The following is a 25,836-nucleotide window of genomic DNA, read 5'->3' on the forward strand; positions in this document are numbered from 1 at the left end:
TTACTATGGGTATGTTATGTCTATCTACTTATTCTATGATTTACTCACTTGAAGTACCATGTATCCATCTGTTCTTATTCTCGTAACTGTTTCATGGTAGATGAGTGTTTGGCAACAGAATCGCTATATACACATCAGCATTAATACATGCTATTTGACTACAATATATTACCTATGCTGTACTTTTGCTCCAATCACGTTACCAACCAGTCTTGTTGCCCCACCTGAGTTCATGACATTATACTCTATTCCCATTTCTTTGTACCTTATTCCCTGTAATTTTTGAACGTTTTTATTCATGCTTTGCATGACTCATTTTTTATTATGTTAAATTTGTCTCAATAAAGTTTGTGATTATTTTGCTTCACTTTTTGTGTTAATTGTACCCAATTCTTTGTAGGTGTTATATCAGGATATGTATTGGACGACCCAAGGGCCTTGCCCACCTCTCATGCCCATATTTCATTCACCTTGCTGGTAAAATGAAAGAAGATGGATCAGTGCCATGACAGATGCCCATTTAAAGCACATTAAAATTATTCTGTCTCAGCGTGAACACAATTAGGGTCTCGGAACATTTCCCGATACTAATAGAAAATGAAGTCTTGATGAATATTTGCTAAGCACAATTTTCCCCCACTAATTTGCTAAGAGCGTTGTCGTGAGGGAGCAGCTGATCTCTGCATTTCATACAAAAGCTGAAGTTCAGAGGTGACAGAGACACTTCATCTAAAGTCGAGGGTATGCGGGCAATTTTAATTAATGAATAGAGACAATTTTAATTTAACTCTTCATTGGGAGCGGCTCATTGTTTTACGGGCGCAGCTTCAAAAGTGTTGGATAATTAGAAGAATTTACTTGCAAGCTGGGAAAACAGGCAGTTAGGACAGGCAAAAGTTTATGAATTAGGGTATAAATATGAGCCGTGCTTTTCCTGTTAAGTCTATATAACAGGATAACAGCTAGTAACCAGTTTTATAAAGCATTGACATCAGAAGTAGACTGACCAGTTGGCCAATTGGGCAGTGCCCATAGGCTTACCAGCCTTCCTACTGACCCATGTAGATGACTAAGAAACCACCTGAATCTCTCAATGAGTGCAATAAACACATATTTTCAGATCTCATATATCTTATTGTAGTGAATACCATATTTTCATATATATGGGGTACAAGGGGCCATTGAGTTCAAAAGCATGTTGGAGAAACTGTTAGTGCGATGTTGTGTCTGGATGGAGGCCAATTAAACCTGGCAGCTCCATGCCTACTGAGATCTATTAGTATGTCCCTAAAGCCTTATATATATATATATATATAAGAATGTCATAAGAAGTCAACTGGCCTCCAGATGTATTACATGCAACAATTCACATTGTGCAGTTGTTCTTGAAGCTACATGACGAAGAGTAAAGGGTAAAGAGAGAACAAATGAACCCGTCAGAATCGAGTTGTGTGAAACCATTACCATTAACAAAAATTGGACAAATGAAAAACATTTGTTACCTTATATTATATAAGATCTCCTGGAACCGTTTATAATAACCTGTTCTATCTACTAATAGCAGATGGCAGATTACATAGCGGACACCAGATATATCAGTATGTTTTTGGATTATAGAAAAAAATGCAGAATGCCAATAGAAAACTCAAGAAAACAGGAGTAAATGCAAATCATGTAAATCTGTGACCCCGAGCATGCAAGATGGGGAAGGGTAAAAGCGGTGCCCTTAGCTCTCTTACCACAATAAGGACCCTGTGATGCCCCAGTAAACATTCACTTATGTTCTGCAGCTAATTAGATTTTTTCGGTAGTTTACTAATGTGACCAAAATAGATATATGAAGAAATAAAATCAATTCATGTTTAATGTGGAAGTGATAAAATGAAGATTGCATCATTAATGCTGCCATCCCAGTTACAGCTAAATAGCGGTGACATTTAGGTGCTTACATCTTAATGATGGATGCCTTGTTACATAAAAGTCTAACAAGTACAAATAATGTCCGACAATAAAGTGTAGGTTCATTTGTAAACAGACTTCAGATCCAGTTCCCTCTTGTATATTATGTCAGTTCAGGTAATGGCTGATTATGGATTTCAAGATGAACCAATACCAGACTCAATGGAGGCAGCCATCCATTTACTGGCTCCAAAGTGTAGGCAAGACCACTTTCAATTTATTGGATTATTGGACATTTTTTCTCCTTGACTATTTATGGAGTATTCCAGGGAGTAAAAACACATTTAATATTATCTGTAAAAAGATCCCTATTGACTGTGTCCTACACGTTCACTACTGGTTGCCAGAGGAGACAAATACTTTTATGGCCAATTTAGTTAGCGGTGCATGATCAATGTCATATATATATTCAAGGTGCGAAACTTTATTATATGTATTATTAAAGAAAAATGCCTCTTTCTCCACGTATGAGGCTCTTCTTCCACAGCCCCGCCCCCTCCTAAATGTTCACTCACTCTGAATTTTCTGCTAAATCCGTCTTCTCAAAATAAGACAGACTATTAGCTCACTGAGGGATCAAGTTACAGCTGCCCATAGTAGTCTATGAAGAGGGAAACGGGAAGGAGGGAGCAGGAGCAGGGTGTGCGAGAGAGTGAGAGGCAGAGAGATTCACACCCACAGAGACGTTGCTGCGCTTCTAGTAAGTTTTCTATCTCACCCCAGTGCAGGATTCACAGCTACACTGCTCATTACTGCTGTGTAAGCTCCTACATGCTGCTGATGTTTCTATATATCTGATAGAGATAGGAGAGCAGAATGTTCTCTTCTCTATGTGTGCTGTGTATGGGAAACATGATAACAGTTAGGTTCCACCAGAGAAAACTTAGAATCAGAGATAAAGTCTGCGCAGGGGAAAACAGCTAAAAAATGCAGGATACAAGAAATATAATAGTCAGATATAAGGGAAATTTATCAACTTTTCTACGCCAGTTTTCTTGCATAGAGGAGTCGCAAAAGGGCCCAAAAGTTGCAATTTGTGGTGCACCTTCTGCACCACCTTTGCCACTTTTGTGGAAAAGGGGACAAATTTATTATAATTTACTCCCCAAAAATTGGAGTGTAGCAAGTTAGAGAGCTGCGCTGGGCCCCGACCATACTACCCCCTCTCCTTCCATTGGACAGTTAAATAAATAAAAAAAGAAATTAAACTCACCTCAGCGCTCTTTTCCCCTCTGGCTCCCTCATCACTTCAGCGCAACTCATACAACATAATGACACCGGGCAGCGTCAGGACGTTGTATGCGACACAGCCCTTATGACGTTGAAGTTCTGCGTCGCCTAGAACGTCCTGTTGCTGCTCAGCGTCAGGTCCTTGTATGCGAGACGCTGGAGTGATGATCAATAGTACAAGTAAAGCACTAACCAATATATCAAAAAATATCTTTATGCTTCAGGCTAATGACATCAGGTCAGCACGGCATTAACACGCTCTAATGTTGAGTATTGTACTCCTGGCAATTTTGCCCTTTTCCAAAATGGCCATGTTCGCTCGTGTGTTGCGTGTGTGCCGCTCTGGTCCCCTCCCCTCGTTGCCGTCTGATGCAATTGGCTCTCCGCTGTTACGGGGTGATGTGAGCATGGCGGCGCTACACGTACACATGTGACGAACTAACAAGGTCCTCTAGGTTCATGTGACATCTGTTTGTGAAATAAATGGTGCTGTTTGATTGGAGTATGTGATAGCGTTCCCTCATATATGTACTCACGATTCCTTACTGACCATTACCCCTTGAAAAAGCTGACGGCGAAACGTACGTCGGGATGTCTTATTGTGGTTTGTGGTTGATCCATTAAGGGGCAGACAGGCAAAACATGGGTTGGTATCCTATATGATCTTGGTCTCTATATCTTGGATAACTCTCTGACCTTTTCATTTGTACTCTGTATCCAGTGATTACATATCTATAGATCGATAACTCTTTGTGAAATTTTTGTACAGTATTTTTAATACCTTGATAATACATTGACTGATCACATGTGTGTGTAATATGATACATTTACCGCTCCCTTATACCACTACCACATTTTTATTATGTGTTGTTTTAAAGTGTATGTGATGGTCTATGTATGTTTTTAAATATTGTCTAAATAAAGATATTTTTTGATATATTGGTTAGTGCTTTACTTGTACTATTGGTGACTTATACTCTTGATTTGTTATTCGTATATATCTTGATAGGTATTCTATTTCCAGTGGTGATATATATGGATGTTATTGCTGAAACAGGTTTTCTGTTGGCCTGGAATTTATAGGTATTGGTATATAGGTATGGGTATTGATATGACGCTGGAGTGATGTAGGGAGTCGGAAAAAAGAATAGGAGTGCTTTGGTGAGCAAGTGCTTTTGTTTTTGATTTTTGTCCGAAGGGGGGAAATTAACGGCACGTCATTATGCCACACATTTGTGGCGCATGGCCCGGCCAAAACATGCGATGCATTTATTGAGAGGTTGCTGCCTCTTCAATAAAGTGTCAGAGTTTACTCAACGGACCTATGTTAGTCTATGGGGACGTGCAGACTGTCCGTGAGTTTCACGCAGCGTGTGTCCGCTGCGTAAAACTCACGACATGTCCGATATTTGTGCGTTGTTCAGGCATCACGTACCCATTGAAATCCGTGTGACGCGCATGATTCGCGCAACAGCAGTAAAAACTATGAATGAAAACAGAAAAGCACCACAAACAGAGTGTCATAATGATGGCGGCTGCGCGAAAATCACACAGCCACGCATCATACGCTGCTGACACACGGAGCTGTTATGGACCTGTTGCGCACACGCTCGTGTAAATCCGGCCTAAGACTGCCATTTGAAACGCCATTCTTAATCAGCTGCCCCCATAGTGTTGTTCCTCATGAACACACATATGACAGCTTATTCTGAAAAGTCATCTGAAAGTTTAGGTACGCTTTAAGGGTATATACACAGGACCTGTTTTCGTCCGTTTTTCGGGCCGTAAACATCCCGAAAAATGGCTGAAAAAGTAGAACGCCTCCAAACATCTGCCCATTGATTTCAATGGGAAATACGGCATTCTGTTCCGACGGGGCATTTTTTTACGCCTCATTTTCGAAAAACGGCATGTTAAAAGATGAGGTATCTATCACTGGGCAGAATCATGAATTGGGAAAAGTTAAAGGCTATATGCACCTTTTTTTATATATATATATATATATATATATATATATATATATATATATATATATGTACGCCGGTGTGTTTGGTGCAACATTGTAATTACATTTTATAAAAAATTATTTTTGCTTTATTGAGATACAGTTGCTTTCTATCCTGTATACAGAGCAGCAGTATCTAGCGCTGAGACCTGAATCCGTCAGGTCTGCAGCGTTGACGGGTTCAGTGTCAGCGGGTCAGTGATACACATTTTTATTTAAAAAAATTGAAAGGCGTACATTACTCGAGGGAGTAACTTTTTATTTTTTAACTGATCTCCAACTAGGGCAATTTCCCTTTCCTGAGGTAGCTTCCCTAATGGTGAACTGATCATAGGATTCTGGCTGCTGGAACCCCAACATTCAGTTATTATTGCTGAATAAAGCTGGTGCCACGTTTCCTCTGCAGTGATGCAGCAGGGTAATTCTAGTATAAATGGTGCCCATTGAAGTCAATGGGTAATCATGTCCTTATTGATCGTGCCGAGCCCTCCAAAATTGGAGCTACTCTTTTCAGCGTATTTCCGGTATGGGTAATAAAGGACGTTACAGGGTGTGGGGCCCCTCTATGATCTCACATGCCCTAATAGGGCATATGGACAAGTGTTTTCCCGAGTGGACAGCCCTCTTAATCATTAGGAACATCATGTCTGATTTTGTATGTTTCTGAGATGGAATCAATATTTTTGGTCAGAATTTTTCTTAAATTAGGGGAATTTGGAGAATTAACTAATCAAAACAATTATTCCCCAATAAATGATGGCAAGTAATGTAGAGAATATACAATAGATCTGACCATGAGCTGTAGGGCAGTGAAACCTGTAGAACGTTTTATTAAAGTTTAAGAATATCTCTAGAGTAGACTGAACTGTATATCAGGCTCAGCAGTAATCAGGTCTCTCCAGCCTAGCCTCATCCGATGCGCACCTCTGGTGAGCCGAGTCCCATTACCACCTCCCTGCACTTATTGATTAAACTTCAGCTCATCCCAGCAGCTCGGAGATTGATGCCACAACTACCACATGTAGAACATTACAAACTGTGTCCTGTACAAGTCATTAGCAGGTTAGGGACAATTTATAGGCAGCTGACCAAAGCTGAACGCCTAGTATAAACATCAAGCTGTCACAATATTGTTTTCATCTGTCGAGGGAATATTTATTCAGGGGTTTATAATGTCTGTACAATGATGGATAATAAAAATGAGCATAATACATATTGTGGGGTATAATACACAACATGAGAATCAATATATTCCTGCATTAGGGTGGGTCTTTGTTCTGGTGGAGAGCTATTATGCACACTTTTCCCAGGCAGTATTGGCTTAAAGCCTCTTTACCTTTTCACAGGGAATGGGTTTCCTCAGGGAATGGGTTGGACAAATCTTAAGAGCCAGGTGATGAAAAAAAGCCTCGAAATATGCTATTAACCCCTAACTTTTTGGGTTGTTTTCTATTGATGTTAATTATGATAGTTTTAGGCCACTCAAAAAAGTCCAAATGGTTCCTAAGTGGCCCCTAAAGTCTAATGGTAAAGAACTTGGCTATTTTAAGGTCTATCTCTCAGTCTTTGGGATCCTCACTGTGCAATATTTCTGCAAACTTTCTGAACTACATTTGAGAAGTAGATAAATGATGGTAAACCATCAGAGTCTAAAGCACGTGCATTATAGCAGAGACTGCAAGAAGTCTTAAAGTGTAAATAAACTTTTAAAAAACGTTTGACATGTCAGAAGTTTTGATCAGTAGGAGTCCGAGCCCTGGGACCCCACCGATTGCTAAAATGAAGCGCAGAAGCGCTCGGGTGAGTGCTGAGCTGCTTTGTTTCTGATCGGCTTAGAAAGCGGTGTATGGACTCTAGATTCTATTGAGCCCGTACACCGCTCAGAGGAAATCTGATCAGAAACGAAGCAGCACAACGCTCAAAGTTTAGTTACCCTTTAATTAGAAAATAGCCATCAATTGCCAAGAACATCTACATAAAATGTGGCTCCGTGATCCACATATGGGTGGTTCCTATATGTTTTAGGAGACTTGATAGGATGTAAGGCACACTCCTCAATATCTGGAATTCTTTACATCTAGTTACCTTCATCTTTCCTATAATAACACAAATGTAGCATGTGGTTGATACATTCTGCCAACATGCATTGGGTGAGCTTGCATGGCACCTGAATCCTTTTTCTTCAGATAATAAGCAGGTGACATAGACTGTCACTTGCTTATTATCACAAATTCTCAACTGGCACTGATGTGGCCCTGCTTTTGTGTTATGTTACATGATAGTGCTTCTTGGCTTATGCATATAAAATCTGTACATAACTTTAAACAAATTTAACTCTTTCACCATACGATAGGTATGCAAAATACTATAGCTTTTCTACAGAAGGAAGAAATCTATCTCTGTAATGCCGCCTATAGGTGGCTATCTGGAAGTCAATTTCTCACCCATTTTATTAGCCAAACCAGAGACACCATCTGTAGACAGCACTGCATCTGAGTTGTTGCTCCCCATCAGTACAAAGTAGTGTTCTGGTTGGTTGTGTGAGATGTCGTATGTACAGACTCTCGGAAGGTGCTGATTCTCCTTGCGGAGTCTTTGGGGCAATGCGCTCTGGGAAAAAAATATGCAAAATAGCTCTCCTCCAGATAGAAGAATACTGTCTCTTTAGCACCATCTATAGGTAGCTACCCTGTAAGCCTGATCATACCATAGCATGCTTCTTGTTTGCCCCTGGGAGGGCAATTACAAGTCTTTCAGGCTATGGAAGGGAGGGATCTCATTGATAGACTGATACAATTAGTTAATGTATGTAAGGAAACACTTTATTTTTAACCAGTGGCGACTTGTAGCATGTAATGGACTCACCTTCTCTCTGTTGCTGTGGGATCATTGGAGGTGGCTGTGGAAAAGCTTGACTGATCTGTCCATAGGCAGCAGGATAAGCAGCTATTAAGGAAACAAGAAAGAGAAGTCAGCAAGACTCTATTAACCTTCTATTCATTCCCACTGTAAAAGGTCTAAAATGTTACTGGGCTTTCTGACCCAATGGGTTATAATTGTTGGTTACAGTATGTTGCATGAAATTGCGGAACACGTTGCGATGCCAAAGGCAATACTTTCATAGGCTGCGGTACTAAAGAAATCTCTTATTCAAAAGCCTGATGTTGTCAGATCTGACACTTTCCTTCTCTTTCTACATTATACTGGTATTTGCAGTTTTTCTATTCTGGTTCACCTACGTGCCAATTATATTGTACGGAAAGTAAGTGCTCTGAAAAGTAATGGTACAGTATGTTCCCTGAGCTGACATAGCAAGAATCGTAATAATGTATATTTAAGGCTTGTGTACGAAGAAATAATGGATACAAATTGCTATATTTATGTGCCATTCCACACTCATCAAGATTTGCTAAATCCAATCTGCTTGATTCCTATGAAAGCCACAAGAATAGATTATGCATGGTGACAGATTATAATCATGCTCAATACAGGTCTTAATGGCAATTTTTGTACGGCAGCACTCCGTTACCCTTTGTTTTTTATCCAATTATTTGTGAATTTGGAACCACAGTTGTGATCCTTATGTACAGTAGAAATGCATTATCTCTGCTGCCCTCTGCTGTTCAGATTGACGCTTGCTCTGCCAGCTGGGTATCCGTTCAATTTTTATTAGTGCAATGTTTATGGCATTACAAAATGCACATCTATAAATGTTTGTGGGCATGGAACGCTACATTAATAACACTTATGATATTGTTCTTTATTGATTACCAACCTGTATTTTAATTTCTCAATGATTTTTATTTTACACTTTATCTCATGGTATAGAAGCGAAATCTCTCCTGATAGTTGTGTGCCTAGTGCTTGCGGAAAAGACAGATTATTTGTGTGATTAGGTTTATTAGTAAGTTAACCCATGACCTCCCTTGGTAGATATCAGTGACGGTAGAATTCTAGAATCTTGCTCTTACTTATGGGAAGAGCAGCAGGATTGTGGCTAGTTTCGAGAAGTGCATGTAACACCTCACTCAGATGCAAGATTGTCCCTCAGTGGTTAGATGATCGTATGGTGTTCTGCTGCTAAGACCCCCTGTGGTCAACTATTACCCCCTGTGGTCAGCTATTACCATCATGAGAGGTTATTGCTTCAGTGAAAGTAAAGTATTACTCAGTTCCCATTAAAATCTACAGGTCATCAATGTAGTGAATAGATGCAGGTGGTCCTCCAGAGCTAGAATTGATATTGTTAAAGGGGACCTGTCACCTCTCCTGACATGTCTGTTTTAGTGACTATTTGAATTCCCCATATAATCACAATTCTGGAGCATCTTATCTTAGAACTCTGTGTTGTGCCTTTCCTCTGTTATACCTCCTAGAAATGTATGAATTTATTGACAACAGGGTGATACCATTCCCCTTGTCAAAGGGGCGTGTCTCTACACTTTCTCACTCTGTCAGCCCTGATTGGACAGTGTCAGACTGTGTAGAGACACACCCCCAGCTAATAACACCCAGCTGTCAATATATTCATACATTTCTAGAAGGAATAACAGAGTTCTAAGTAAAGATGCTCCAGAATCGTTATTTAATGTAGAAAACAAGTATTTACTAGAAACAGACATGTCAGGAGAGGTGACAGGTCCTCTTTAACACTTTTCTACTCTAGCTTTGCCCACTCTTCAACTCAATATGCCCTACAGAAATGGTTTGTCTAAAGTGAGCAATCCCCTTAAAACACAAATCGAGTCATTGCATCATTTTACATTATTAATACCTATGGAGGAAGACAAACACAATAGGATGGGAATTTGCAGAATTCAAATGTATAAATATCATATTTTTATGCTTTTAGCTAAGTTCAATGATGCATCATTTACAACCATGATATGTAAGACTTCTCCACTTTGGGCGGAGCTTAGCTGGAATGTGACTGTGAGTGCTGATCAATGAAGCCTGTGCGGAGCAATGGAAGTGGCAGCCAATCTATGCACATTTAGGGCCCAGACAACAGGTGTCACCCTTTGGGGCGTTAACCTATTACCTTACGAAAGGAATTTACCTACAGTGCCCGACTCAGATTTAGGTAGGAAAATATTGATTATATATGGAAAATTAAAAACTGAAACACAAATAAAACATACATCTTACATACCTATGCATCTTTAATAACAAATATTATTAAAAAATATCATAGAATGAAGACAATTTGCATTCAGCGTATACAATACAACAATATGAGGGATCTTTCTACAACCTTCACTTATTTAAGACAGAAAAATCCTGTTAATTTAAGGTCAGGTAGGTGCAGGGCAGGACTTGCCCTCTCTACTGGGGTAAGTTGATTAGAGGCAAGGTAACCGGTGACCTTACTGAGATTGACAAAGACTTTTTGAACTCTACGTAAAGGCTTTACATTTTATTGAATTACTCTCTTAATATGAAAGGTGAACACTAGAAATAAATAGATGACAGTCAGTGATTGCATCGAGATTTAGGCTTACTGTATGTTATTATATTGATGTAGGTCTCAAGACTTTTCCAAGACAGGCAGAAGACAATTGTGCTACTGAGGATATGTATTTTAAGGTCCTATTACGGCCGTGAAAATGAGCGCCGATCAGCGAGACAGCTTGTTGATCTGCGCTCTTTTGCTCCTTTCAGCAATGATCGGTTATGTATGGGGTCGTGCGATCGTCACTCCGATCGCTTGTCCCCATACATTTCCATCATGTTGGCAGCACATAATAAGATAATATTTCTTGCTGCATAAACGAACAGATCAGCCGATGAACGAGCGTTTGCTTGTTCATCGGCTGATCGTTGCCGTTTACAGTAGACATCTTAGAAAATCCTTGTTTTAGGCTGAGTAACATTCTTTCTTTTTTTCTTATTGTAAACGGATGGATTTAGTTCACTGATTGGGGTCTTAAGGCGTCATGGACACGATCGCATTTTTGAAGATAAATTGCGGACTCATTCATTTCTATGGCCCCAAGCTCACGACCCTGGTTTTTAGGGATCAGTTCTGGGGCCGAAATCTGGACAGCATAAACTCAGGACAAATCATTTTGTGGTCCAGATTTGCGGGTTCACACCACTGGGGAAATAATTTTTTTGTTTGTTGTGGATCCGTGGATCACGGATGCAAAACAAAGGTTTTTTTGCGGTTTAATGGATCACAACGGATCCGCGGTTTTGCGGCCCGTTGTGTGCATGAGGCCTAAGGAAGGAAGATGTTTCACCAACCATTAGGAAAGTTCAGACATCACCCTGTCAATGGCCATTATTGGTTACTAAAGGACCAGTCCATGGTAAGTCGTCATTTAACAAACAGCTATCAGCCTTAACACCCCTATAAACAAGCATTTAAGGCTTTACCAAATGTACATGCTGTTTAAAGGGGTTCTCCACTTTGGACAATCTCTGCTAGTTTAGAAGGGTCCCTTGGTAATAAGTTTATCACAAAGTTTCCCCCTGCTGGGCCCCCAGTGGTCATCTGTAATCTGTGGGGAAACCTAACAGTAAGTGCTTTAATTAGCTGCAGCGCCACCTCAAGGGAAATTAATCATTACACAGTGTCCATTCACATCAATGGGTTGTCTGTGTAATACAGGACGGGACAGGTCCTCCAGAGCGAGAGATGCTCTAGGTTACTGCTCTCCACGCTGGCCAAGAGATGGGGGTACTGAACAGGGGACCCACCTCTATTAACAGAATTCCCTAATAGGATATATAAAAAAATAATTCTGAACTGTACATTACCATTAACCCCTTCCCAACCACCCAACGTAGATTAACAGGCTGCAGCACTGGTCCTTGTGCCTGCAGCCCGTTAATCTACGTGTGCTCCTAACAGAGCACACAGGCGCTCCCCACAGCCCGGCATCTCCCAGTACGGGCTGCTACTAGCAGCTTGAGTACTGGGGGAAAACATCGGATCGGATCACAGCGGTGATCCGAACCGATTAACCCCTTAAATGCGGCAGTCAATAGCGACCGCCGCATTTAAGTTACTATAACAATATCGACACCCCGCTATGCGATTCTGGGGCTGATTGTTGCTATGGCAACCGGAAGCCTAACAAAGGCTTCCAGTCAGCCATCTATGGAAGGCGATTAGGTCCTGCCTAATATGCCCCCTGTCAGTGTGAAACTGACTGGTATAATACCCTGCAATACATAAGTATTGCAGGGTATTATAACAACGATCCAACAATTGGCTCTTCAAGTCCCTAGTGGGACTAAAAAAAAACAAAAAAGTAAAAAAAAGTTCCAAAACAATGTACAAAAGTAAAATGTAAAAATAATCAAATGAAAAATCGCCCTTTTTCCCTTATAAAACTCTTTATTAGAAAAAATAAACTATGCATAATTGGTATCGCCGCGTCCGTAACGGCCTGAACTATAAAAATATAATGTAATTTATCCCGCACGGTGACCGCCATAAAAAAAATAAGAATTAAAAAACTATACCAGAATCACTATTATTAGTCACTTCTGCTCCCAAAATATTTAATAAATAGGGATCAAAAAGTCTCATGTACCCAAAAATGGTACCAATAAAAACTACAGTTTGTTCCACAAAAAAAAAGCCCTCACACAACTTTCTTGATGGAAAAATAAAAAGTTGTGGCTCTTAGAATATGGCGACACAAAAACTAAATATTTTTTTTAAAACCGTGATTTTATCGTGCAAACACCGTAAAACATAAAAAACCTATATACATTTGGTATCGCCGTAATCGCATCGACCCCCAGAATAGATTAAATATGTAATTTATAATGCACGGGGAACGCCGTAAAAAAAAAAAAGAATAAAACACAATAGAAGTTTTCACGGCCTAATTATACTAAATTCAGCAACAAAAACCCATGGGATCAAAATGCTCACTATACCCCTAGATAAATTCTTTTTAGGGCTGTAGTTTCCAAAATGGGGTCACTTCTTGGGCGTGTCCACTGTTTTAGTCCCTCAGGGGCGTTGCAAATGCGACATGACACGACAAAACCAATCCAGCAAACTTGAGCTCCAAAGGCCAAATAGTGCTCCTTCCCTTCTGAGCCCTGCCGTGTGTCCAAACAGCCGTTTATTACCACATATGAGGTATTGCCATAATCAGGAGAAATTGCTTTACAAATCTTGGGGTGCTTTTTCTTCTTTATTCCTTGTAAAAATTGATAATTTCTAAATTGTATTGGAAAAGATTTAGATTTTAATTTTTACGGATGAATTCCACTAAATTTAGCAAAAAACCTGTGGAGTTAAAATGCTCACTATACCCCTTGATAAATTCCCTTAGAGGGGTGTAGTTTGCCAAATGGTGTCTTTTTGGGGGTGTTTCCACTATCTTGGCCCCACAAGACCTCTTCAAACCTGATATGGTGCCTAAAATATATTCTAATAAAAAGAAGGCCCCAAAATCCACTAGGTGCTCCTTTGCTTCTGAGGCCGGTGTTTCAGTCCATTATCACGCTAGAGCCACATGTGGGATATTTCTAAAAACTGCAGACTCTGGGCAATAAATATTGAGTTGTGTTTCTCAAATGGATTTTCTGACAAAAAAAAAAAGACATTTGTAAATTTCCCCTCTACTTTGCTTTAATTCCTGTGAAACACCTAAAGGGTTAAGAAACTTTCTAAATGCGGTTTTGAAAACTTTGAGGGGTGCAGTTTTTAAAATTGGGTGACTTATGGGGGTTTCTAATATATATAAGGCTCTCAAAGCTACTTCAGAGATGAACTGGTACCTATAAAAATAGGTTTTGGAAATTTTCTTGAAAATTTGAGAAATTGCTGCTAAAGTTCTAAGCCTTGTAACGTCCCAGAAAAAAAAAAGTATGCTCAAAAAATGATGGCAACATAAAGTAGACATATGGGAAATATTAATTAGTAACTATTTTGTGTGGTATTGCTATCTGTTTTACAAGCAGATAAATTAAAATTTAGAAAAATGCTAATTTTTGCAAATTTTCTCCAAAGTTTGGTGTTTTTCACAAACAAATACTGAACTTATTGATCACATTTTTCCACTAACATAAAGTACAGTATGTCACGAGAAAACAATCTCGGAATTGCTTGGCTAGGTAAAAGCATTCACAAGTTATTACCACATAAAGTGACACATTGTCAGATTTGAAAAAATCGGCTGCATCCACAAGGCCAAAACAGGCTCAGTCCTGAAGAGGTTAAATAGAGTTCAGGAGATTAGTAAGCAACCTGATACTTCTGCCAATTATATAGTATGCGAAAAGTTCATCCAGTCCAACCTATGTGGGATCTATCAGGCTCCACAGACATTGAATTGTTGGCAAATCCCACTGAAATTGTTGGCATCCAATGGCAAAAATAATGTCTATGAGCAGCATTATAGGTAAAAAATTAAAGGTTTTGTAACTAATTAAATTCTCCTGTATTGGCCTGAAGACTCTGATGCCTTATTGAATAACTTGGTAAAATGACTCCATTCACTTCTGAATTACCGAGGCAATGATGCTTGAAGAATTCCAACTTTAATGAGCTAAATATATATTGGCGTGTGAATAAAATATTAATCATCTTCATTCTTCTTCGGTGTGAAAATATGAATATTGCTCAAGATAAAAGTATAGATATTAACAGACCTCACTGTAATATGCGCCAATAGAAAGTAGAGCTCCAATGAAGTCGAGGGGTTATAAGGTGTCTAACAAGCTTGATGATGGAAAAAATATTGGGTTGGATACTAGAAATTTTGTTCTTTTTGGAAAAGTGTTCTCAGAGGTCACATCAGGCCTGAGGTGCATTTCTAAAAATGTAACAAAATCCAAGGCACTATAAAAATGATACAAGTGTGCTCCTCACAATAGCTCCAAGAAGTCTCAAAAACATGATAAAGACTCTTAGAGAAAATCTTAGCGATTCCCTATTCATATGGCCAGTAGAAGCCAAGGTCTACCTGATAGCATTTGTTCTAGAGATGGAGGGGATAAAGACGTGTTTTCGGGAGATAGTCCTGCTTTACATATATCTAAATGAACATTTTGGAAGACACTTGATTTTTTTTTTTTACATTTGCTCTGAAATGTTGGCTCTTTGGGTTTCACCTTTCGAAACTGCATGTGCTTTAGAATTCTGAATGAAAAAAAATGGATGGTCTCTTGAGAAACTCAAAAGCCAAATCTCAAAGATCGAGACTTAGCTCAGTTTTTGCACAGGTTCATTGTATGCTTGTTTTCTAGTCATAATGGAACTCTTAAAGTCATATATGACAACATGTGTACATTCATCTATCAACATGGTCTATCACATAAATACATCAGTAGGTCAATATTAGGATTTATTAGGAGAAAGTGTTAATACTAACGACCTGCGTACTGCTGCACTCCGGCATAGGCTTGCTGCAATGGATCTGCCGCGGTGGGGCTCTGTGCTGTAAAATCAAAGAAGAACCAAGAATTAATAAAAAAGCCCCATAACTTTTTGAAGATACATACAAGATTAAATACAACACATTAATTTCAAAAACTTCACGTACACAGATATTTCCATAAGAATATATGTGGAAGACTAGCCATTCATAATATGTGAGGGACTATACTCAGGACTTTTCGACACATACTATACTTTGCTTTCCATAAAGTGAAACTAATAACAAAAAGGGTTTATAGGTGGGAAGCGTGAAAAATAAAAAAAAAGTAACAAATGTCCAAGATAGTTAGAGTTCTGCAATGTAAGGTGGTGATGTCCGGCAGCTACCAAGTGGAGATGTGCTGGTTATACTGAGAGCATAAGTCTTATCACAGTGGACTGTTCCAATGGTGTGTGCCATGGTGGCTGGTGTGTTTATTGCCTTATTTTACTATGTTATTTCAATTAACCATATGAAATAGAAAGAATACTAGGTTTAGTCCAATAGAGTGTTGGAATTGATGAGCCAACCCAATCTGTAAAGCCTCCCATAGGTACCACGGCATGGAGATCAACTGTAGTCAACACTGTAATACTCACAAGCCTAAATCTATAACTCCTTAAAGGATTGTAACACTCAACCAATTTTCACAAAATCATCTCATAGATGTATTCATAGGTATAACCCAACATAGAGGAATGGAACAAACATGGGACTAAAATTACCTGCAGATAGTCATAGTATAGATATATTTACAGACATGATTCAACCTACAGCCAATTTAGAGAGTGACTAGACCAATCCACAGACAATCATAGCACAGACATATCCGTTGATGTAACCCACCATATAACCAATGAAGAGAACTGTGACAGCCACAGGGCTAGAACCTATCGACAATCATAACATATACATATAGCTAGGTACCAACAGCCAATATAGAGATTGTGGATAATCGCATTGCTTGAACAACCTGATTTTACTTCACATGCAGCCAGACACTCACTTGGCTTGAACAACCTAAAGATGATCACTGCATATGACTCAACCTAAACCAAATTTGGAGATTTAAGACAATTACATGGCACAACCAAGCTACCGACAATCATAGCATTGACAAATTCCTAGGTATAACTCAATGCGGAGCCCAATCATAGAGCGGGGAATGTCTTGGACAAAGCAATCTGTAGGATCAGCAGCCATAGGTTTGACTCAACAGGTAGGAATCCACCGAAAGCAAATTTAGAGTATTGGAGGCAATTAAATAACTCTACAAACCATAAGTTCATCAATGCATAGACATTCATAGATATCACATAATTTGTAGTTGGATACTGGAGAACCTGGACCATCAAATGACTCGAACATCCAGCAGTTAATCATCGTATACCAGTTGTGGGCATCTGGCAGCCCCTGGATCCCCTCCTTCATCTGTGTACAGTACACAAATAGATTTTTTGCAGGACTAGATCAACTGGCATCAGGACTGGCCTTAGGGTTGTGCGATCTGTACGGGCACACAGGACGCATCACCAGTTCCTGCTTAAAAGTGGTGCCACCAACACACGAGTATTTAGACTACTAAGTATCTTAAAACAAATGGTATAGCATTATTATTAGATTACTTTATATATGGAGCTGTTATTTGGTCACTGTAATGTGGTATTATTCGAGTGGTGGCATTTACTTGGGCATTGTGCGGCATTACTACTTAATATTAGTACAGTATGTTATTTTCGTAATGTCTGCTTGTTGCTGCACTGTATAGAATTTTAATATAGGCAACTGTATGGAAGTCTTATTTGACTTATGCATGGTATTGTTTTTGGACACTATACTGTATCGCAGAGGTCAGGAACTTGTGGCACTGGTGCCACAGCCGGTTGTTTGGGCATGGTTTGCAGACACAATTCCCTCTCCCGGTGACCAGCGTCGTTGTGTGCTTGGCAGCACTTAAGACAGGGAGAGAGAGAGAGAGAGAGAGAGAGAGAGAGAGAGAGAGAGAGAGAGAGAGGTGCTTCATTATGCGACTGGCAGCACTTTCACCAGGAGAGAGAGCAATGCTTCATTGTGTTTGTCACTGCTGAACACTTGGTAAGAACACAATGCAGCACTGCTCGCTCTCCTGGTGTTCAGCGTCCCCAAGCGCATAATGAAGCGCTGCTCTCTCTTGGTGATCAACGCCGCAAGGACAGTTCAGTTACTGCTCTGTAAAAGAAAAAGTTAGCAAAAGTTTGCTGCTCTCCTATGTGCACCCCCGCAAACTGGTGTTCAGTAGTGTGGTATCTCCTATGTGCACCCCCTCCAAGCTGGTGTTCAGTAGCCACGGTCTCTCCTATGTGCAGTTCTGCCTAGCTTGTGTTCAGTAGTGTGGTCTCTCCTATGTGCACCCCCTCCAAGCTGGTGTTCAGTAGCCACGGTCTCTCCTATGTGCAGTTCTGCCTAGCTTGTGTTCAGTAGTGTGGTCTCTCCTATGTGCACCCCTCCAAGCTAGTGTTCAGTAGCAGCGGTCTCGCCTTTCTCCACTACCAAATCTGGTGTTCTGTAGCTGGGGTCACTCTTATGTGCACACCCCAAGCTGGTGTTCAGTAGCTGCAGTCTCTCGTGTGTGCAGTTCCGCTTAGCTGGTGTTCAATAGCCGCAGTCTCTCCTATGTGCAACCCCCCAGCTGGTGTTCAGTAGCTTCGTCTGCACCACAGATAGATCATCTTTGGAAGAAAAAAGTCAGTGACAAGCGTCACACTGAAATGTAAGTTTAATTTACTGATCAATTAATTTACGTCCTATATGTGGTAACAGTTTGTCTTATATGACTCATGTTTGCACGGCACACCGAGTACTTCTTCATTGTTTTTTTTGGCACACCATACAAAAAAGTTTGCCTATCCCTGCTGTATGGTGTTGATAATAAGACAATGTATAGTATGGTTATTTGTACACTATATGAGGGGGGGGGGTAGTAGAAGGTACTGTACAGGGCATCCTCCAACCTGATGCCAGCCCTGACTGGTATGCTATGCTCTCAGTATATTCAGTACTGTATGGCTGCCCATTAAAAATAAAGACTATAAATTCCAATAATGTTACAAATCCGAGTATATCTTACCCATTTGTACCTTTCACTCATATAAACAGCATATTACAATGTATCTCTCAATATTTGAAGTACATGAGTTACAAAAACATGGAAATTTCAAACACGAATTGTCATACAACACAGCTTACTAAACACCACCATAGACACTGCAAAGCACTAATACACAAAATAATAGATAGGACAGATTCTATTACAAATTTAGGAGCCAAGCAGACACTTTTGGAAGCCAATGGAGAAGATTATCCACAATGATCTATATATGAGACCCTAAGGAAGGAAGAAAAAAAAGACACCGGGATTTAGGTCGAAACCAGGGACTTTTTTTCGTCAAGGTATGGACTATATACCTTTTACATGGAGTTTAAAAATCATTTTTGTTGTTAGTTCCACTTTAAATCATCCATAATATATTTCACAGTAAAAATAATGCGGTTATGGCTTATCGTTGCCCATGAAATTTCACAGGGTTATATTTCACGCTGTAATATGCCGCCGCCGAGAGGGAGACGTATTCCACATGGCACAAATACAGACATAAATGACACATTATTGGGAGAGGTAATAAAAGGGGCAAAGACAGTTGTAACATATTGACAAGATTCTTCATAAGGGAACTGATTCCATTAAATGCCCTTGAAAATGGAGCTGATTTAATCCTCAGACTGGGTTCAACAACAAATAAACACTTATCTTTGAAGTGATGTATGGAAAAGGCGAAACATAGTATCTATATATAGATCGGCATATTATGCATCCTGCTTGTAATGATGAACATATGTCAAGTAATAGAAACACTTATTGGATCATTGGTTACAGATGTCATCTGCTCGGAGAGGAGGAGAAACATTATCCAACATGAAGTAACTACATAAATGATATTGTGGTGAAATGATGGCTTCTGCGGAGTTCTCCAAACTGACAAGAAGCAGAAAAGGGAGAGGTCTCCGTCAACACATGTAATGATGGGCATTTGTCCTGTGAATTTTACAATGAAATTTAATTAAAAGAGATCGTCCGAAAGTAGGAGGTGGGGGGTCTGGTGCTGCAAACCATCACCAGGGGTCCCAGTAGCAGAGATAATAAAGTATTACATAATGTCCATTGAAATAAAAAGGCCATTCATGTAATGCACTGGGTCCCCTGGAGTAACTGTTTGTTGCTTTGGAGGACTCTGTAGCAGGTCTTCCAAAAACAGCACCACACCTGTCCTCAGGTTGTGTGTGGTATTGCATATTAGATCTCATTTAAATCAATGGAGCTGAGCTGCAATACCAGACACAACCCATGGACAGGTGTGGCGCTGTTTTTAGAAGAAAGCAGCCAGGATTTTCTAATCCTAGACAACCCCTTTATAAATCACTGCAAAATGAAAAGTTCTTCTACTTTATAATATACTTTGCGTTTCAAATCCTTGTCATCATTTGCAAGATCACTGCTTCCTTTCAGTGAATAGGACAACTCTTATTCATATCCAGAGGCTGAATACAAGTACAGACCTAATGCTTCTCACAGCTAAGTGTTCGTTACAATTGTATCCAATTGTGAACTAATTACATCAGTAGCACAAATCTCTCTCGAGTCTTAAAGGTTATGTAGACCTACAATTTTATTATTATTATTATTATTTTTTTTATATATAAAAATGTCTATCAGTGTGTTTGGTGCAACTTTGTAATTAGTCCCTATTAAAAAATAATGTTTACTTTTTAAGATACAGCTGCTTTGTATCCTGTATCTGTCAGGTAAGCGGCACTGACGGGCTCTGTGACAGCGGGTCCTGCGGGCCCCTGACATGCAGGATCGAGCTATTACCGATCACATGTAAGGTCATAACTTAGATGTGATAGATTACAGGTGGATCCAGGGTGTCAGAGACACGCAGGACCCGCTGACACTGAACCCGTCAGTCCCGCTTACCTGACGGATTAACATCTCAGTGCTAGATACAGCTGCTCTGTATAAAGGATACAAAGCAGCTGTATCTCAAAAAGTAAAAATAACTGATAGACATTTTTATTAAAAAAAATTAAAAATAAGTCGCTGTGAAAGGTGTACATAGTCTTTAAAAGTTTGTTACAATGTTTCAGTGCAGGTAAAATGTATCAGCCTACAGTCCATGCTGTTTAGCTCATAGATGATATTATTGACTGGATACAATTGTAACAAACCCTCAGCTGTGAAAATGATTGGGACTATACAGCACCACTATACAACTGTCACAGCGAATGTAATCCTGTTTTCCCAGAGTTCTCAATGGCAAATCTGTCTAGTTATGTAAGTATACTCCACCCATTGCCTAATTTTAACGTAACTAAGCAGATTTGCCCTTCAGGAATCTGGGAAAGCTGGATGACAACCACCTATGAGAGCCTCTTTATTGGTTTTGACCCTACATAAAATTGTTGCGTAGAATAGTAACAGTGACGACGACTCAAGAACTTATATTTACTGGGGGATATTTTTCATTTTGGGGAGAAATACTGTACCATGTACTTTAAGTCAACCCTTCTGCCAAGTGCTGGAAACTTTGTCTTAACAATTATTGAGGAGCAGGTCTTAATTTGCATAGTCTGAAAAATACACATTTCCTTAATTTCTCCAAGGAATGCACAAAGAGCATCGAACAAGCAATCAAAAAAATGAAAGACAAGTCCCTGACCAACTCCGTCGGCTTCAAGGACGTGATGTAGGTCAAGCGAGCCCCCATTTCTGCTCGGTGTAATATATTCCTATGTGACATTCATTTCAACAAGCTATGTATTTTAACCTGAATAAGAAATGTGCCTCGAAACGCGTGGGTACCGACGATTTTACGCAGAATTTAATGCAATGCCTCTGTTTATAGGACAAATAAACGAAAGCATGGACAGGACACATCTGCATTGTTACAAGTGACCTTCACAAGCCTCCCAGCCTTCGCCAAGGTCACCAGTTTGGCAATAAAGCGCCGGCTGAGACGCAGTTTACCTTCTACAATCCAATTTAGGGAGGGTTATTTTTTTTTGTCCATGCTTTAGTCAATCTAACTCCACAATCGTATCATTTCATGGAACAAGCTTACAAAATTTATGTAGATTAAAATTCATGGGCGCCATAGTGCGCCGTCCGTATTATTAAGATTGATTAGGACGGCCGATGGCGTGATTAAAGAATTCGCCGTTGACTGTTGTAATTAATTAGGCATTCACACACAACAATAACCAAAAGAAAGTGCTGATCAGGGTGGAAACGGTGAGAGGTCCCAGATTTAATGCTCACATTTAACTGCGGATGAGGCCACCAGCTCGGCTCTACAGTCATTCCAGCGTCAGGCTGAGATACACAACCCATAGACCTGTCCTTGGCCAGGTCACCTTCACACCTCATGCCCGCTAAGTGGGTCAGGATAATTATTCCTTTATTTCTCCGGTTCTCAAGTCATTGCTCTGTATGACATCGCTAAGAACAATTAAAGTGACCGGAAGGACCCCAAAATTCTTGCGTCTCAATAGCCCCTGTATAAAATCTTCTTTTTGTCACTGTTTCTTGTAGTTTAATTTTAATTATTCTGTCTTTTTGTAAAGGAAATCAGCTCTCCGACTAGTAACTTGCTGAAGCGCTTCTATATTTGTATCTGTACAAGCTGAACTGCAGTGTAAAGAATGGAGGAGGGTCAGAGCAGCAGCCTGAGATTAGACTGGAGGTATATTTCTGACTACCTTCGACTACACTAGACTATTTAGTCAGACTAGAGACACACTGATCATAGTTATGCCCTAATGAAGCACAGGTGCAGCTGAGGTATAAAGCATGGGGGACGGACAGAAAGGTAGTGTGAGTCTCTAATGAGACAGGAGTTGGATTTTGAACAAGGACATATGCAATTCAATGGGGCCATTCAGACATTGTGTTTTTCACGCAGCGTGTGTCCGATGCGTGACACTCATCGTGACACTCACTGCATGTCTTATACTGCGTTTTTTGCGCATCACGCACCATTGAAGTCAAACAGCACACGGACGCACATCCGTATGCTGTCCGTGATTCAACTCCTTCAGTTTTTTTTGCTGACATAAAAAATGCATGACATACAGATGACATACGTGTGTAAAAAACGCAGACGCGCTCCGTACACGGATGCCACACGGAATTGCAATGCAGGAAAAAATGCTGCGGTTTTTTACGTGCGCAAAACGGACACGCACGTGTGAATGAGACCTAAGGTCTTCCTTTACATATTTCTTTTGTTTAGGTTCTATTCCTGGTTTTGGATTAAAAAAATACATGTAAAATCTGCACCAAATCTGCACTGTGTGAACAAGGCTGAAATCCTTGCAATCAAAACACAATTTGGTGCAAGTTAAAGAGCATTTCCCACAAATATTAAAAAAAAACTCTAGTACACATACATAATTGGGTCATTCTTTTCTGCCCAGTCTATCCATTCAGTTATTTCTTAGTTATATCTGATTCTGGGAAAGCTGGGTGACAAACAAGATGGTCGATATTAGAGCCTGCACAGGAGTTGTCACCCAGCTTTTCCAAGCTTGTATATAGCAAAGTTATACATCCGATGATGAGCAGGAAACATTAATGTCAGCTTTGCCATTCAGGAGCCCAGGAAAGCTGGATTGCAGCCACTATAGAAGCTGTCAATTTGGTTTTAACTCTAACTGACTGGAATTTTGACAGAAAAGAATGACACAAGGACTTGGATTTTAGAGGGGATGCCGGTATTCTTTAGGCATAATGTTGTGCAATTATTTTTTAAAGGAAACTTACTTGATTCTGTGAATTTCCAACAGATGTAGCAGAGATCAGTGTGTCGTCCAACAGAACATAGCCTACATTGATATTACACTGCAGGTTCAGCTCTGCTACATCCATATTTGATTATAACATAGTGCATAAATGTCAAACCAAATTTTAAAAAAAAACCCCAGAAAGAATAAAGTGACACTATGTATCTTCCTTTGTTCTTCATCCCACTATTCAGTCACTGGGATTGTAACAACCTCCTTACTCCACCAGAGGTCAGTACAAGTTACAGAACTCACAGGTGCGGACCGACAACTTCATTACACTCGGGTCTTATGTTTATGGATTGTAAGCTCCTGTGGTCAGGACTTCTTGTGTTCATAGGATTTATTCTATGTTGTTTGTTCTATTGCTTCTATTACACTGTAATGTTTTATGTGTAATCTAAAATAGAAATAATAATAATGTAATATTTTTTATTCTACAATGTGTCGAGCTAGAGAAGACGATGTTAGCTTTTTATGGCCATGTGCAGACGTAGAGGATTTGTTGCGGATTTGCTACAATTTACAATATAATTAATGTAATTGGGTTTTCAATGAAGGAAAGGAAATCTGCGTGCTGCAGATTTTAAAATTATGGCAGAATCGTTGCAGATTTGTATTTCACCCTTTGCAATGCATATATAATGCAAATAATTCTGCCCCCACTACACTACCGTATGATAGATACCGTCTACCCATATTTTCTGTATTATTCCCCCGTAGATTGTAAGCCCTCACTCCGTATGTACCCGTCTGTCACTCACCAAGCTCACACTTATTGTACTTGTCTCTAAATAAAAATAGATAGATAGATAGATAGATATGAGATAGATAGATAGATAGATAGATAGATATGAGATAGATAGATAGATAGATAGATAGAATTTCCTTTGTTTTCTCTGTTTTACTCCTGTTCCTTTAATTAATATATCATCAAAGAGACTATGAATTGTATCCCCCTCCCCCTCCTGATCTGTCGGTCTATGTGGTGACGCTCAGGCACCAGGGATAAAGTTGATGGATATTTTATTTTGATAACTATCTCAACTCGCAGCACAAATGCTCCTATTATAGCTGCCAAGACCCGGCTTAATCACCTCCATTTATTACTGCACAAGAGTGAGTTGGGGAGAATTCTCTCATTAAAATCTCTAATATTCAGAGTTAAAGATGCTAAATTAGATCTTTCTTCCCTTCCCTTTCCAGCGACTGCTTTATGGAATATGTTTGATTGTTACAAATGGAATAGAATGATGATCCCAGGCGCTCGTGGAATAGATTACAGATGTCTAGCTGTAATTTACTTACTCAACTCTTTAGGAAAACTTAAAGGAAAACTCCAGGAATAATTGGAGTCTCCCATTGTGTTTGCTGAATAAAAAAATCTCAGTCCTTGGACTTTGGTAAGTTTTGGCCTAAATATTTTTTGTTCACGGCTTAGAAACAGATAGTGGCGGATCATCATTAGGGCGGTTCGGGCGGCCGTCCGGGGCCCAAGGCTCCCAGGGCCGCCCGAACGGCACATGACCATACGAGCCCCCTCATGCCCGGTGGCGTCGCTAGCACCAGAGGGTGCTCCGGTGTTAGCGACAGCCACATTCACTTGTATCTAAGTCCTAGGACTCAGATACAAATTAATACTATAGGCTGCAGGCCGCGTTAGGCCTGCAGCCTATACGGCACTGGGAAGACTCCCTGCACAGGCCGGCGTGATGACGTACGGCATCACGACGATCTGTGCATGCGTTACGACTGGCGGATGCACTATATACAAGGGGAAAGCGCTGTGTGCACTATATACAAGGGGGGAGCGCTGTGTGCACTATATACAAGGGTGGAGGGGAGCACTGTGTGCACTATATACAAGGGGGGAGCGCTGTGTGCACTATATACAAGGGTGGAGGGGAGCACTGTGTGCACTATATACAAGGGTGGAGGGGAGCACTGTGTGCACTATATACAAGCGGAGAGCGCTGTGTGCACTATATACAAGGGGGGAGCACTGTGTGCACTATATACAAGGGTGGAGGGGAGAGCTGTGTGGCCCTATATACAAGGAGGGAGAGCTATGTGGCCCTATATACAAGTGGGGAGCGCTGTGTGGCCCTATATACAAGGGGGGAGCGTTGTGTGGCCCCATATACAAGGGGGGAGTGCTGTGTGGCCCTATATCCTATATACATATCATAACACCCATTTGTTAATGCTTGCACAAAAAGTTGGTGTTAACAATAGTTACGGCGCAGCAGGGTGGCGGTGCGAAAGGGGGGCCCAAGTTTGGGTAACAGCCCAGGGCCTATGGTCTACTTAATCCGCCACTGGTGTCCTGTGGGTAACAAACATGAATCTACATATGCTAGAATAGGGTGATCCTAT

General features: G+C 40.2%; 1 protein-coding gene across 20 annotated transcripts in view; it reads right to left on the minus strand.

Annotated features, from left to right (window-relative positions):
* Positions 1–25,836, minus strand: part of CELF4 (CUGBP Elav-like family member 4) — a 1,056,008-nt gene that overhangs the window by 61,109 nt on the left and 969,063 nt on the right. For 13 of the 20 annotated variants that reach the window (XR_012850895.1, XM_075840567.1, XM_075840583.1 and 10 more), the window contains 2 exons: positions 15,538–15,603; positions 8,060–8,140 (listed from right to left, as the gene is read on the minus strand). Coding sequence is in view for 19 of the 20 variants with exons in the window: in XM_075840567.1 (XP_075696682.1) it covers positions 8,060–8,140; positions 15,538–15,603 (147 nt within the window). In the remaining variant the exon portion in view is untranslated. The remainder of the gene's footprint in view (positions 1–8,059; positions 8,141–15,537; positions 15,604–25,836) is intronic. The other 7 variants (XM_075840498.1, XM_075840481.1, XM_075840553.1 and 4 more) reach the window with 1 other exon arrangement.

Source organism: Rhinoderma darwinii, chromosome 1, assembly GCF_050947455.1.
Source record: "Rhinoderma darwinii isolate aRhiDar2 chromosome 1, aRhiDar2.hap1, whole genome shotgun sequence".
In the NCBI taxonomy this organism is placed as follows: domain Eukaryota; kingdom Metazoa; phylum Chordata; class Amphibia; order Anura; family Rhinodermatidae; genus Rhinoderma; species Rhinoderma darwinii.